This window comes from Polistes fuscatus, unplaced genomic scaffold, assembly GCF_010416935.1.
Source record: "Polistes fuscatus isolate 324 unplaced genomic scaffold, CU_Pfus_HIC Scaffold7, whole genome shotgun sequence".
Taxonomy (NCBI): Eukaryota; Metazoa; Arthropoda; class Insecta; order Hymenoptera; family Vespidae; genus Polistes; species Polistes fuscatus.
The window spans coordinates 4923607-4938388 of record NW_025113151.1 but is presented as its reverse complement, the minus strand read 5'-3'; the positions used below and the strand labels follow the sequence as shown (position 1 = coordinate 4938388).

General features: G+C 32.8%; 1 protein-coding gene across 1 annotated transcript in view; it reads left to right on the top strand.

The window, feature by feature from the left end:
- Positions 1-14782, top strand: part of LOC122523872 (neurotrimin-like) — a 232764-nt gene that overhangs the window by 184515 nt on the left and 33467 nt on the right. The window contains exons 6-7 of the mRNA XM_043645812.1: positions 3426-3643; positions 4526-4601. Coding sequence (XP_043501747.1) covers positions 3426-3643; positions 4526-4601 — 294 coding nt within the window. The remainder of the gene's footprint in view (positions 1-3425; positions 3644-4525; positions 4602-14782) is intronic.

Here is a 14782-nt window from a genome sequence, read left to right as displayed (position 1 = left end):
TGAAAACGAACTAATTTCCATTCTCGTTTGTACGGTATACACGAGTCTTACGTTTTATAAATTCGTCCTTTGCTTTTCTCATGAAACGAAAGCTTGAAGGAAAGAAAGAAGAAAGGAAGGAAGGAAAGAAGGAAGGAAGGAAGGAAAGAAAGAAAGAAAGAAAAAAAGAAAAAGGGAAAGAAAGAAAGAAAGAAAGTAAGTAAGTAAGTAAGTAAGTAAGTAAGTAAGTAAGTAACTAAAGTCCGAAGGGAAGATCTTACACATTCTTCAGACGTTCGCGATAAATTTTTCATAACGTCGTGCAATCTTGTAACAACATAAAGAGCTCGGGAAAGCTCGAAAGCTCGAAAGGATATTAGATAGAAAGAGAGAGTAGTCTCTAGTAGGAGTAAGAGATGGAGAATGTGGTAGGAAAAGTTAGGAAGAGGCCAAAGTCGGTGAAAATTCGGTTTAAAGTCAGGTTGATGACTTCAGTGGAAGGAAGGAAGGAAGGAAGGAAGGAAGGAAAAGATAAAGAGGCGCAGGAATTCCCAGTGGTGGGTCGCAAAGTAGGACCTGGGCGTGTTACTTCCTGCGGCCATTCGGCAGGAGGTCTTTATTCAAATTTTAAAGTCATTTACATCTACGTGCCCTTTTCGATCCTCTTTCACGGTTGCTGCTTACTTTAGATTCGTTGCAACGCGGAAATGCAAAAGCACTATCAAAAGCAACAACACGACCGGCTAGAAAATAAGCACAAAAGAAAAGGGAGTAATACGAGCAATAAGATAAGTGTAGGAGGGGAGGAGGAGGAGGAGGAGAAGGAGGTTGGTTAGCAACAAACATTTTCCTTGTAAATCGAAAAGAGATATCGTGTTTTCTTCCCTAACAATGGACGGATATTTCTTATCATAAGCTTACGTCTTACTACAATAAAGATTTTCCTGCCTTAAGATCTGACGAATCCATGGCAAAATGATGCCAGGCAGTATACAGTTCCTTTTCTTACAATACTAAGAAAAATCGAAAGGAAAAATTGACGAATCTATAATATCGAAAAACGACGCATGTTTTCTTTACCTTCTTACTATCTTACTTTTCATTTTTCCTATCTTTCTTTCATTCTCTTTCCAACTGAAAGTATATTCTTAGATCGCATAAAAGGGTAGACCTTTCAAAATTACCAACGTTCGTAGAGAACCCTTAGTATTTCATAGGCATGATGAAAGTTCTCCGAAGGAATAAGAATTGCGATGAGTAGGAGGAAGCTTCAAATTTCAACCTGAAAGATCTTTTAATACGAAACTTTCTTTAATCGTGAAATCTAGGAAACACGTCTTCAATTGTAATCTAAAGAACCATCATTATTAATGGTCTTTTACAATATCTTTGGAATAATAATTTATGGCAATTATTTACACAATGTGAGAATTTTGTTTAAATTAATCAATTACTCCATTGAAAAATATTTAAGTCAAATCAATTAAAAAATAATATGATTTTTTAAATTTTTATTTGCTATTATTTATATATTCATTTTTCGTTAGCGATAAATCAACAGAAAAATATATTTTATTTCTATTAGAAATTATTCATTTATTAATTTTGTTTGTTTGCGATTTGCTGGATGAAAGTTAAAATCTTCGAAGTTCTGCTTTCTCTCTTTTTCACACACACACACACACACACACACTCATACACGTATGAAGGAAGCGACCAAACAAGAAAGGAGACAGCTGCTTCTGGTATATTCTTAGCAAAAGTTTAACTTATATTAAACCCACAACTACTGCACGAGCTGACATTATCACGAGTGTCATGAGATTCACCTGTTCATGGCAAGCCTTTCCTCTCTCTCTTTCTTTCTCTCTCCCTCATCAAAATTAGATTACTTTTTATAGACCAATACACATATATACACACATACACACACAAATAGACACGCACACTTGTTCTTATTATAAATATAGAAGTATAGCATGTCGTAGGAGTTCCTCAACTTTTGCACGAGACAACCTATTTCAATCGAAACTTTAAAGGAAATCACACTTCGATCGAATCTTTCATTCGTTCGTTCGTTCGTTCGAACATTAATATCACAATTTTAATCCTAAATAATCCTATTGAAATAATCATTAAAAATCTTATCAATAAAAATAAATATGAAACTTAATCAAACACTCCTATATGGGTCGCTACGGTAATGAAACGGTTAAATTTAGATATTAAATTGATATTAATGCTGAATATTACAATCGATAATTATTTCATTTAAATCAAATTTTTGATAATTTAACAAACTTTTTTTTCCATCGTTAAATCTTCATAAATTTGTACACGTTGATGATGATCTTAATGATCTTATTAAAAACAATGGTTATAAAAATAAATAAAATATGGAATACTTTAATATAAGTCATAAGATAAAAAAAAAGATAAAAATAGAAAACGAGAGAGAAAGAGAGAGAAAGAGAGAGTAAAGAACGATCGTTAACGGCCATCGTTCTCATGTCACGTTCTCCGTAAACGAAGCCGCCTCTCTCCCTCATAAAGATTAATCGCTTTCATCGGCTAGCATGCAAAAGTTTTGCGTTGGTAACGCGAGCTCTGACATTTTGTGCTCGTGGTAACGATACGAAATAGAGAGAGAGAGAGAGAGAGAGAGAGAGAGAAAGAGAGACAGAAGTCTTATAAATAACGATCGTCGTCATCGTCGTTCGTCCTCGTCCGAATGAAAAGTAACATCGTTTTTGTGTCTCTCATCGAATTTTCAGAACAAAAAGAAAAAAAAAACGAACAAAAATTTATCTTATACAAAATGAGACGAGTACAACGCGATCAATAGTTAATATATCTATGTATTTTAATTAATTAAATATATAATTAGTAAAAATCCTTATATTCGTTAATTAATTATTATAGTCAATCATACATATTTAGTTATTGATCATATCAATTCATTTCTAATTGATAATATTCTGGAATAAATAAAGATAATCATATTTCACGATTCAATAATAAATGAAATATTTATAAATATATGATAAGCTTATACAACTAATTCAAAGATATCTATTAAACAATTATCGAAATGAATTTGACCTAATGATCGAATAATTAAATTAATCTATAATAAATTCCACCAAAATTGTAAATTTACAACTTTTATTTGTATATGACTCAAAATAAATATGCATAAATATCCACACACACAAAAACATACCGATGCAATTTTATATCTAAAATTCGATATATATTTTCGTATGAATGGTTTGCTTCTCGATTTTTGAAGGTTTATTTTATGCTTTGGAGTATCGTTTCGGTCGGTTTGGGATTTGAAGGTAGGGGAATGTTGGAGGAGAATTGGTAGATATCGATCGTAGGCCCATCGTGTATTCCTAGTAATTGGAACATTTATGAGCCAATCAATCACTTCTCTGTTGCAGTTCCCCCTATGCTCTCGATACCACACCAATTGGTTGGCGCACCCTTAGGTTATTCCGTCAAGTTGGAATGTTATACCGAAGCTCATCCAACTTCTTTAAATTATTGGACCAGGGAAGACAAGCACATGATTCACGATAGCAGTAAATACAAGGTCGTTTCTACTCCTGAGGTGCCATCATACAAGACTCATATGACCCTAGAAATTTACGACATTCAGGTAATTGTTAAATACCTCTTTTTATTTTTTTTTCTTTATTAAATCTATGAATTTATGAATTATGCGAATAGATGTAACATAATAATTTTAAGATATATATATATATAATGTAATTTAATAACTGAATAAATAATAAAAATATTCACGCGTGTTCATGTTTGTGTTCGTGTACGTGTACGTGTACGTGTAGACGCTTATGCGAATGTAAATCTGACAAAAGATAAGCTCCCCTAGTTTGGCGAGTGAAACCTATCGAACACTTCAGAGTCAACAGGTGATACGCGAAAACTAACTGTGGCGTAGGTCGAAAACTTCGTCCGTTCGTGCGTTCATTCGTACGATTATTTCATGTTCGCTGACGTTGTATCTCGATATTCAATAAGTTAACATTTTGTATATATATTAAAAATAATATAAACGAATTAAAAAATGAATCTATTTCCAAAAGCAACGCACGTCTATTCGTATATAATTATTAATAAATAACAAAACATATTTCGACAACAATTAACCCTTTGACTGCTATGAACGCATATACGCGTTTAGTAAAAGTTGCCAGCGTGGTCTATAGACGCATATACGTGTTTGTCAATATGTAAAAAAAATATGTATAAAAAGAATGTAAAATAATGTAATGTTGGTTCGCGTATTGATTATTATTTTGAGTCTTGTCACATGAAAATTACATAAAAATTGTAATTATTAAATATAATTTATTATTAGATCTGATAAAAATAATATCACACAACGGAAACAATCGCACTAATAATAAACTATTCCGTTCCATTAAAAAACATTTCAGCATTAATAGTATTCAGCACTCACAAAGGGTTAATTATTTATATTCTATCCCATTTTAATTGTTGTTGTTATTGTTATTAGATGGAAGATTATGGTGCATACAAGTGCGTAGCAAAAAATCCACGTGGCAATACAGATGGCGTCATACGGCTATACAGTAAGTGTTGCTTTGTTTATTCACGCTTTAAACCATCCGCAAAGAGCGTTTGCCAAGTTAATGACGGATCGTCGCAGATGGTTCGCTTCTGTATACAGTAAACTCAAGGCCGAAGCCCGGAGGCCGCCTTGAACGTTGCACTGCGGCTGTTTACGAAGTCGACAGAGACGCCGGCATCTCGACTAGTCACGTAATTTTCCTTCCAAGCCCGCAAGCAGTTTAACCACTTTCTTATAAGCGTAACCGTAGGTAGATAGGTAGAGAGATAGCTATGTACGTTATTTTACATAGCCCAGAGTACGTATCGCAAACCTATACCTACCATCATATTATTGAACGTGAGCTTACTACCTAGTTTTCCTCTCTTATCCTCCTTAATTAGCTGAGTTAAAACGCTCATCGTATTTGCCAAAGGGTTACCGTTCCTTCGATTAATCGATCTTTGCTTTCATCCTTTTTATATCGAATCTTTCTAATATTATTCATTAATCCTTTTTTGCTTATAATCTTTTGTTTCTTTTTGTTGTTGTAGCTTTTTCTTATTTCTTCGACGGATTTCTTTTTACTAGTATTTTTTATGTTTATTAATTAATTACCGTCGGTTAAATAATTTTTATTAGAACGGATTTCCGCGAAGGTACTTTACGATATTTTTGATGATACAGTTTTTGAACAAATTGTTTCAATTAATGTTCAAAGATACGTATTTTAATATTGTTATGAATTTTGTTTACAAATATAATTATGTAATATAAATTTTTAATGTTTTATTTTTGGATTATAAACAATCCGTTTGGGTTGTATTGAATTTTAATCGGAAAATACTTTTATGATAGTACATGTATTTCTAGATTCTTATTTATTTGGAAAAAAAAAATAATTTAAAAGTTTCTAAACACCTGTATTACAATATTGTTTAGTTTTATGCAAGAGAATCCTACAAATAGACAATGGGGGAAACAAATGTACTTCCACATAAGTGAATCATGAAAGAATAAAAAATAGAAAAAAATGATAAAATATTTAAGAATAGAAGCATCGTGTAATTTATTTTAGAAATTCAATTTTATGGCCTAGCTGTTAAATTAGGTCATTTGTGTTTCAACAAATATCCCAATACGTATTTTATTTTTTTCTTCTGCCTATGATAAATTTATTCAAATTTTAATCAAGGATAATTTATATCATCAAACAGTTTAATATTATTATTCCTTTTCAAAATAGAATATATTAGAGTAAATTTTTAATTATATTCTCAAATAATTTAATTATCGCATAAGTAATATATTAATAAAATATTCCAATAAATTTCTGTCTGCAACTATCTCTATGCATTTAAATTCGTAATTCTAAATGGGTGTTAATACTTCTTGATAAACAAAATACGATGATTTATCAACCCTCCAAACTCATTTATCAATAATGTTTCTTTTTTGTTTTTTTTTTTTCTTTTTAAATATTCCGTATATATAAGTTAATTATCGTTAATAGAGATAAAAAGGATGGTTTTATAGATAGAGGTATGATTTTACGATTCTAAACGTATGCATATGACATAAAGGGTTGACGAATAAATGGCCGTTCCCCGTTGACGGTCTATATATCCGCGTGTGTACGCGAACATGCGTGCATACTAAACGTAGTTACATATATACGAGAGAAAGGGAGATAGAAATAGAAAGATAGATAGTTAGCTAGAGGGAGAAAAAAAAAGACAGAAAAAGAGATAGTACGAGGAGATAGAGAGAAACGAGAAAAGAGAGGACTCTCCATTAGCATGCATCGGTTTTTCGCATTAGCGACATTCAAATGAAGCGGCCGTTTAGCATAAAAGGCTACCAACGTAAAAAGGCTACCGTAAACGGACTGCTTTGCCCTCTGTTCGTTCCCTATTTTCTTATTCTCCTTTTTCATTTTTATTCTTTCCTTTTTATCTTCATTCCTTTCCTTCCTTTCTTCATTTTTCTCGAGTTTTCCAAAAAGGATACGGACATCGTTCAAAATTCTAACCGATCGAATCTGAAAATAATGATATTACCCCATTAAATATTATTTTTTTTGTTTTAGATAAACTTTCTAAAGTATATATTATTATGACATACGAAAGGATCAATGGGAAAAAGAAACGAACGAAAATAAAAGAAGAATATTTGAAATAGGGAAGAAATATTTAAACGAAAAAAATAAAAAAAGAAAACAATGAAATAAAGCGAGTGGATGAAGGAGATACTATGAGAGTGTATGCGTGAGTGTAATGGAGATGGAAAGAGGGGGGAAAAAAAAGAGAAAGAGAGAAGGAACGTATCCGCCGAAATTAAGTGGTAGCAGTCAGAGATATGTCAGCCGAGTTTTATTAAGCGACATAAAAAAGAGATTTGTAGTCTCGGTTGCGAGGGCTCGCGAAGGGAAGGGATAACCATACCCCGCATTCGTGGTCCCGAAGGGTGCCTCGTGGAACCAAAGGAAGGACTAGAAGGAAGACGACGAAGACGAGAGAGAAAGAGATAGAGGAAGAGAGAGAAAGAAAAAAGGAAGCAAGAGTCGCAGAGATATGAATTTATTATTAAGGACCGCCTAAGGGCCAAAGTACCCCTGTTTCTTGATATCCGACCATTCCATGCGGTTCCACCCTTCGTCCTTTTTTTTCCTCTCTCTCTCTCTCTCTCTCGTCTGTCTATCCATCTGTCTATCCTTCGTTCTTCTTTTCTTTCTTTATCTCTCATTCGGTCTTTCTCTAGTTTCTTCTATATTTCTATCTCTTTCCATTTCTCATCCCTCCCTCCCAGTTACTTTTCCTCCAACCCAAGGAAAACCTCGAGCGCAACTAATTTATTCCATAGTTGAGTCAAACCGCGGCCAATGTACGGTTCTAGACGGGAGAAGGGGTGGGTAGAGGGTGAGGGTGAGGGTAAGGTAGTTGGTGTGGGTAGTGGTAGTAGTAGTAGTAATAGTAGTGGAAAGAAGAAGAAGAAGAAGAAGAAGAAGAAGTAAGTAAGAGGAGAGGGGGGAATGGGGGAAAGCAGCAAAACTTGCGGGCGTTTCGTGGATAGCAACAATATCGTATTCATTCGGATGTTCGTTTTGTCTCTTTCTCTCTCTTTATATGTCTCTCTATCTGTCTGTCTTTCTGTCCCTTTCTCTTTCTCTTTCTCTTTATTTCTGTCTCTTTCTTTCGAGCCATTGCTTTTGCCGTCTCGACGAGCTAGCTTCTTACCTATACATAATGCACAATGTCCTTTTCCTCTTTCTCTTCTTCTTTATTCGTCCTACTCTCTTCAACGTTTTATTTCTTTCCTTTTTGTTTCCATCCCTTTTCTTTTTACAAAGAACGCGGATTTAATTGTCCATTTTTATGCGCTCGGTCTGTCAACGTTTATCCTCGGTATTTTCTTTTTTCTTTCTTAATTAGGCGAGACCAATTCGATGCTTCTTTACAATTTCCCTTATCTTTTATCTTTCTCTCGTTTTGTCAAGTGTTGATAAAGAAAGTAGAAAAGAAAAAACACTCCGATCTTTAAAGTTATTAAAGAAATTATGTATTTACTTATTGTTTCTGTTTTTGTTTTTTTTTTTCACTTAAAATAACGCTTGATTTATTCGTTCTATATTTTATTTTTTCGTCTCTCGTCATATTTATTGTTATTTTATTATAATTATTGTTTTTGTTTATATAGTAGAATTAACGTTCGTTTTTTTTTCTTAAAGATATGACTAGAATATGTTTAACGACGATTATTATTCTGAATTAAACACTGTTGCTATGAATGTTTAAATTATTAATAAATGTATTCTATTCTTAAATCGTCTAAATTATGGACACGTCTAAATATTTGGAATTATTAAAAACACTTCACATATTGACTACACATTCTCATTACACAAATACACTTTAAATGTATTATTATATTTAATAAAATAATAAAAATATTAATAATAATAATAATAATAATATTAACAACAATAATAATGTTATGAAGCAAAGGTATTATTATTTCAATGAAATCGAACTCGATGCGATGGGAGAATCAGATCTGATTAGAAATTCATAATCAAATATCTTTGGAAATGGAATTCCTCGTTGTGAAATTGATATCGAGTATGAAATCTTTTTCACGTATCAAACGATTTGAAATTGGATTATTAATTAATTTCACTCAATATTGCTTGTCAATGGGATATATAATTGAAAAAATTAATTGGTCGAAACTAAATAATACGACATTTCAAATAATTTATATTCGTGAAGTTCTTCGTTACTTAATATTTTTATCTTTTTCTCTCTCTCTCTCTATTTCTTTTTAATTGTGTTCAACTTTTTGAAACGACACGAACTAACTCGCGATATTATCCGACGATTAGAAATTTAGGAGGAATGGAAACTTCAGAACGGTGGATCAAAGTCCCCGCAAGATTTGCATTTGCCTTCGGAAATTTCGCTAATGAAATCTTCTACGAACGAACGAGTAAACTTGTCCTACGTACTTTTACTCTTACTCACTCTCTCTCTCTCTCTCTCTCTCTCTCTCTCTATTTCTCTCTCTCTTTATACATATATATCTAACTATCTATTTTTCTTTACAACATTCTGCAGTCAAATAGAGAATATGATTCTTATTTAATTATATATCCCATCGAAATATCCAACGAAGGAATGACATTTTATTGTTGTTTCAAACTATAGAAAAAAAAAAAGAAATAAAAAAAAAGACAATCTTCTCATACTGCAGAAGTAGGAGAGTTTAATTAATAATCCCATAAGATTCTAAATACATAATTAAATGCTCTTGTCCTTTGTAGAGTATACAACAAGTAAGTATAGCAAGATAGATAGTTAAGTTTCCTCGATGATTTTAATTATTAATCGATCGGACTTCGGTGAAACTTATGTTACGAAAGCAAACGCTACGACGAGAAAGCAGCATGAACTTTCTTCTTTCAAAAGGTGTAAAAATTCTTTATTATTTTATTTTTTCTCTTCCTTTTTCTTTTCTCTTTTTTACTCTTTCTTTTCGATATGGACCACCGTCGGGTTGTTGGACCGCAAAAAAGAAAAAAAAGAAAATAAAGAAAAAAAAGAAAAAAGTAAAAAAAAGAAAAAAGTAAAAAAAAAGCATGTGGAGTCGCACGTAGTACCACTTATATACTATACTTGTTTCTTCTACGTTTCACATATACACATACACACATATACACATAAAGAAAAGTTTCAAAAGAGAACACCGAAGGTGGGTTCCTTCCCCAAACTTTTGTACTTTCATAGCGTCTCGCGAATTCCTACAGCACAGATTCGATAAATTATTTATTCTATACTATATTCCTCTCTCACGATGACTATTCTTTCTCTTTGTCCTATTTCACACGAGAGATTGAAAAATAAATTCAAAAATAAATAAAGACAGGAAACAATTGCTCGATTATTTCTAAATCCAATAACTCGCCCCCCCCCCGATGCTAATTAATTCATTTATTATTTTTTTAAATCATATATTTCTATCCCGTCTTCCTCTTTGTCGCTTTATTTTTAATTTACAAAAAAAACAAAATAGATCCTTTCTAATTAAACAATTTAATCGGGAAGACTTTTCTCGGTTTTTACAAACGACTACAAGAATAATAAATTCTTTTTTATAAAATAATAATATTTTCTAGATTAAATTTTCTTTCTTATATTCTCATTAAATGTATATACACCTAGATAATATTATAAAGAGAGAGAGAGAGAGAGACAGAGAGAGAAATATAGGAATAAGAAAAGAAAAGACAAGAAAAGGAAAAAAGAAGGTAAAGATCTTTCGAGCCAACGAAGCGTGAGTAAATAAAAGTATGCTACCGGAAAGAAGAGGAGTGGTGGAAGATAGGCTGCATAGAAGGTAGGGAGTAAAGGGAGGTAAAGAAGAAGAATAAGAGATGAAAAGAGAGAGCAGCGTAAAGCGTTTTTTAATTTAGCTAAAATCTTTCCAATTGCACCGAGTACGCGCTTCCACGAATCGAGACGTTTAGCTATCCGCAAAATGGTATATTTTTTAAGTAAGGGAGAGAAAATTACCAATGGACACAATAATAAAAAAGATGTTCGTAATAATGAATTAATATTATTGTTATGATTAGCTTATACCGATTAAAATAAATTTAACAAATTTTCTTAAAATGATTGCAAAAAAAAGAGAAAACAAAAGCGTAAAATATCGACGAAACAATTTCCAAACAAATTGCAGATTATTATAATCTTAACTCTTTGCACTCTCCTACGTCGAGTATGACTCGACATTTTTACTCTTATCAAACTGATTAAGTTGAGACTTATTTTTTCGTTAAAGTTAATTTCAAATGAAACATTTAAAAGCGTTGGAAGCTATTGGTAACAAAATAGAAACATATAAACCAAAGTGAAAAGGTTTAACCCATTGCATTTCTCAATTTTAGATTAAAAAAACATTGTAAATAAATGTAGAAATTGGTGTTGTATAATGTGGAGTCATAATCGGTATAAGAGTGATAAAAGTTAAACGTACATTAACAGTTAATGTTTTAATAGCGACGAAATAATTAAAGAAAAAGCATAATAAATATAATTCTTTTAAAAAAAGAAGAAGAAGAAGGAAAATAAAAATAAAAAGAAAAAGAAAAAGAAAGAATAAGACAATATCAGTGATCTTATCAGTAGACGCGGGGTGGTTTGGGTGGTTGAATAAGCGACAGTGTGGCGACTTGAAAAAGTCGAAGAAAGAAAAAGAAAAGTCTGCAAAAGGAGTAGGAAGAAGAAGAAGGAGGAGGAGGAGGAGGAGGAGGAGGAGGAGGAGGAGGTTAGAGGAATAAGGCCGCTTGTGTGGAACGACTTTTGGAATCGACTTTTCTGCCGAAGAGAAGTTTGGCAATTTCCTGGGGCTAATCTGGTGGTCGGTCAGCATTGAGATGCTGTTGGGGGCTAGAGAACCACCAACCAGCTTCGATACGTGGCTGAAGCTAAGAGAAGACTCTGGACACAGAAACCGAGATAGCTATATATAGAAAGGGAGAGAGGGAGGAAGGTAGGGCGGGTAAATAGGGAGAACAGACCACGAACGCCAAGCGGTCCCATGAATTATACAACCCGAGACTTTTCTCTCTTTCTCTTTCTCTCAAACGTGCCTACTCTTCGAGAAAGGCAAAAAAAAAGAAAAGAAAAAAACAACACCGAGAAGAAAAGAGAAGAAAAAAAAAGAGAAGAAGTAGGAGCATGGATAAAAAGTAAGGAAGGGAGAAATGCTATATACCCCTCAGGGGAAAATCTCGAAAAGAGATAGAGTAGAATGGGAATGCCTGGCAAAAGAAAGAGATAGATAAATAGATATATAGGAGAGAAAGTTTAACTTATCCCAGATGAGTGAGATTCCTTCTTTGCGATCGACTGACCACGTCCAATAAGGTGCTTTTAATTAGATCGTGATCCTTCGATCGTGATCGTGTTAGGTGACTTGTTTTCTCTTCCTTGTCCTTCTGATCTATAGGGACGGACAGTTTCGAAATAGCTTTAGGAGAAAAAGAATGAATGAAAAGAAATAAGAAACTCAATACGGTTTTAAACTTTTTATAGACTAATGATCTTCCGATAAATCTCACTTGTATGCATTTTTCTATTGTATTAAATTTAAATTAAATATATATGTTATAGGCTATTTGGGAAATCCGGAATTATGAACACTATGTAAACATTACTCGCAATGGCAGGCGTTTTTGGGAAATGTAGGAAACAGAAGAATTGTTACAGTCTTTTCCTAGGCATTGTACATAATACTTTAGTATCCTATAGAATATCAAACTACTATTTAGGCAATGTTGAGAAGAATACATTATCGGGCAATATGCGCACGCACGCACACACACACACACACACACACACACACAAAAGTGAGTGTGTGTGTCGGGGGGTCGGTTGCTCGATTGGCCGATCGAGCGAGCCGAAAGGAGAAACGATAAAGGGGAACTCCTTCTGTTGATTTTTAGGCTTCCTCGAAAAGATGAGAAGAAACAAGATAAGGGCAAGGATATCGGTATCTAAGAAATGTGAGAAATATGAAAATATGAATACATTTCCTTCATTGCCCAAAAACCCCTGCCATTGTGAATAATGCCTACGCAGTGTTCATAATTCCGGATTTCCCAAATATAGTCTATAACATATATATTAGATTCTTATTGAGTTCAATTAACTACAATAGAAAAATGCATAAAAGTGAGATCTATCATATATCTAATGCATCTTACGAATTTGATCAATCACAAATCTATGTAACAAAAGTGAATTTATTTCTAATTTTTTTATGCGTTTAAAATAACTCACGTATTAAAGATTTTTATTTTTCATTGACAACAAGAGAAAGAGAGAGAAAGAGAGAGAGAGAGAGAGAGAGAGAGAGAACATTGAATGGAAAGAAAAGATAGAATTTATTTCGTATATAAAAAGTACTTCTTCAATTTCTTCTTCTTCTTCTTCTTCTTTTTCGTATTTTTCTTTTTCCCCCATTTTATACCTTTTTTCTTCCCATCGTAAAACCGAAATCACGTAAGACGATTTGCACGCGAGCAAATCGTGAGGACAGATTTTGAATTTCCATAGTATAAGGCTCCGTGAAAAACGTGAAAACGTTAAAGGCACGCAAGCATTCGTCTTGTGAAAATTCTTGCGGAAATATTTCGCATCTTCTTCTCTTTCTCCCTCTCTTCTTCCTTTTATCAAGGGAGAAGATTTTCTTCTTAACGCGACGAGACTCGCCCTCTCTCCTCTCTCTCTCGATCCTCCTCCTGCTTCTGTTCCTCCCTCCTCCCTCTTTCGCTACTGCAACCCTCGCGCGTTCTATTTTATCACCGCCCCCTTTAATCGCATTATCGAACATAGACATATTTCCATTCGTTTCTCTGATAATCTCCTCAATTTTCAAATAGTTTACTTTATTTTCCTTCTTCTTTCTTCTTCTTCTTCTATTTTTTTTTTTTTTCATATATCATTCAAAGCAATTGTATATTTTTATACTACATATTATATTATATTCATCATAATTTATTGTTTCCATTAAATGTGAAAAATAATAAATAAAAGATTATTTTATTATTCTCTCTCTCTTTCTCAATTATTATTCCTCTTTTTTATATTAAATATATTTTATATATCTGTCACGAAATAATATTTTTCTTTCCCTTGTGAAACAATCCATCTCTCTATCTCTTTCTCTCTTTATTTCTCTCTCTCTCTGACACAAGCACACATATTTTTTCCCAAAGTTATTATACTTATTTTCTTCTCAAATACTCGTTTGTTATATCGAACGCAACAACGGTTTTATCGAGGAATCTGCTTATTAAAATTAAGACTAACCGATGTGAGAATAGTTTGTTCGAGTTGGTTAAAAGATCGATGCGATTTCGTAAGTTTTCAAAAGTAATTAATTTTCTCTTCTGTCGAACGATCGACCATCTTTCTTTTTTTCTTGTCCCTTTTTTCAGACGATTTTGAACGATCTTATTACCAGAGAAAAAAGAAAAAAAAAAGAAAAAACAAAGAAGAAAAAAAAGAAGGAAGGTGAAAGATTGACACGTTCCATGTCATAATATCCTGTGAATAAAGATTAATTTAACAATTCAGCCGGGCTTCAGTCGAGTCAGCGCTTATGAAATATTAACTTTTGAAATATTTCATTATGGTTAAGCTCACGTCGTCATCACGTGACGGCTCGACAGATTCATATCCCTACATTAATGAGTTCATTTTTTTGTTCCCCCCTTTTCCTCCTATTTCTTTTTATTTCTTTCGATTTTTTTTCTTTAATGAATTTACGAACCGTCTCGTTTTTATTAAACAAATTGACTAAGAAAATCGACAAAGTGATGATCGGTAATTCGTATATTATTTAACGAATCTCACGCATATTTAGTATGATCAAAATTTTTTTTTGGAATTCATGTACTTTCAATTGAGTTCAATCTTTTTTTTTCATTATTATTATTTCTTCTCGTATATCTTTCTAACAAAAAGAAAAGAAAAGCTTTGTAGGACGCGCGAAACGAAATGTTACCCGTCCTATGCGTCACACTCATTCCCTCACACACACACACACACACAAATGAAAATCATACATATCACGTAGTACGGTCGGTAAAGCAGCTACAAAAGCGTACGAAACGGAAATTGAGCTGACACTGTTATG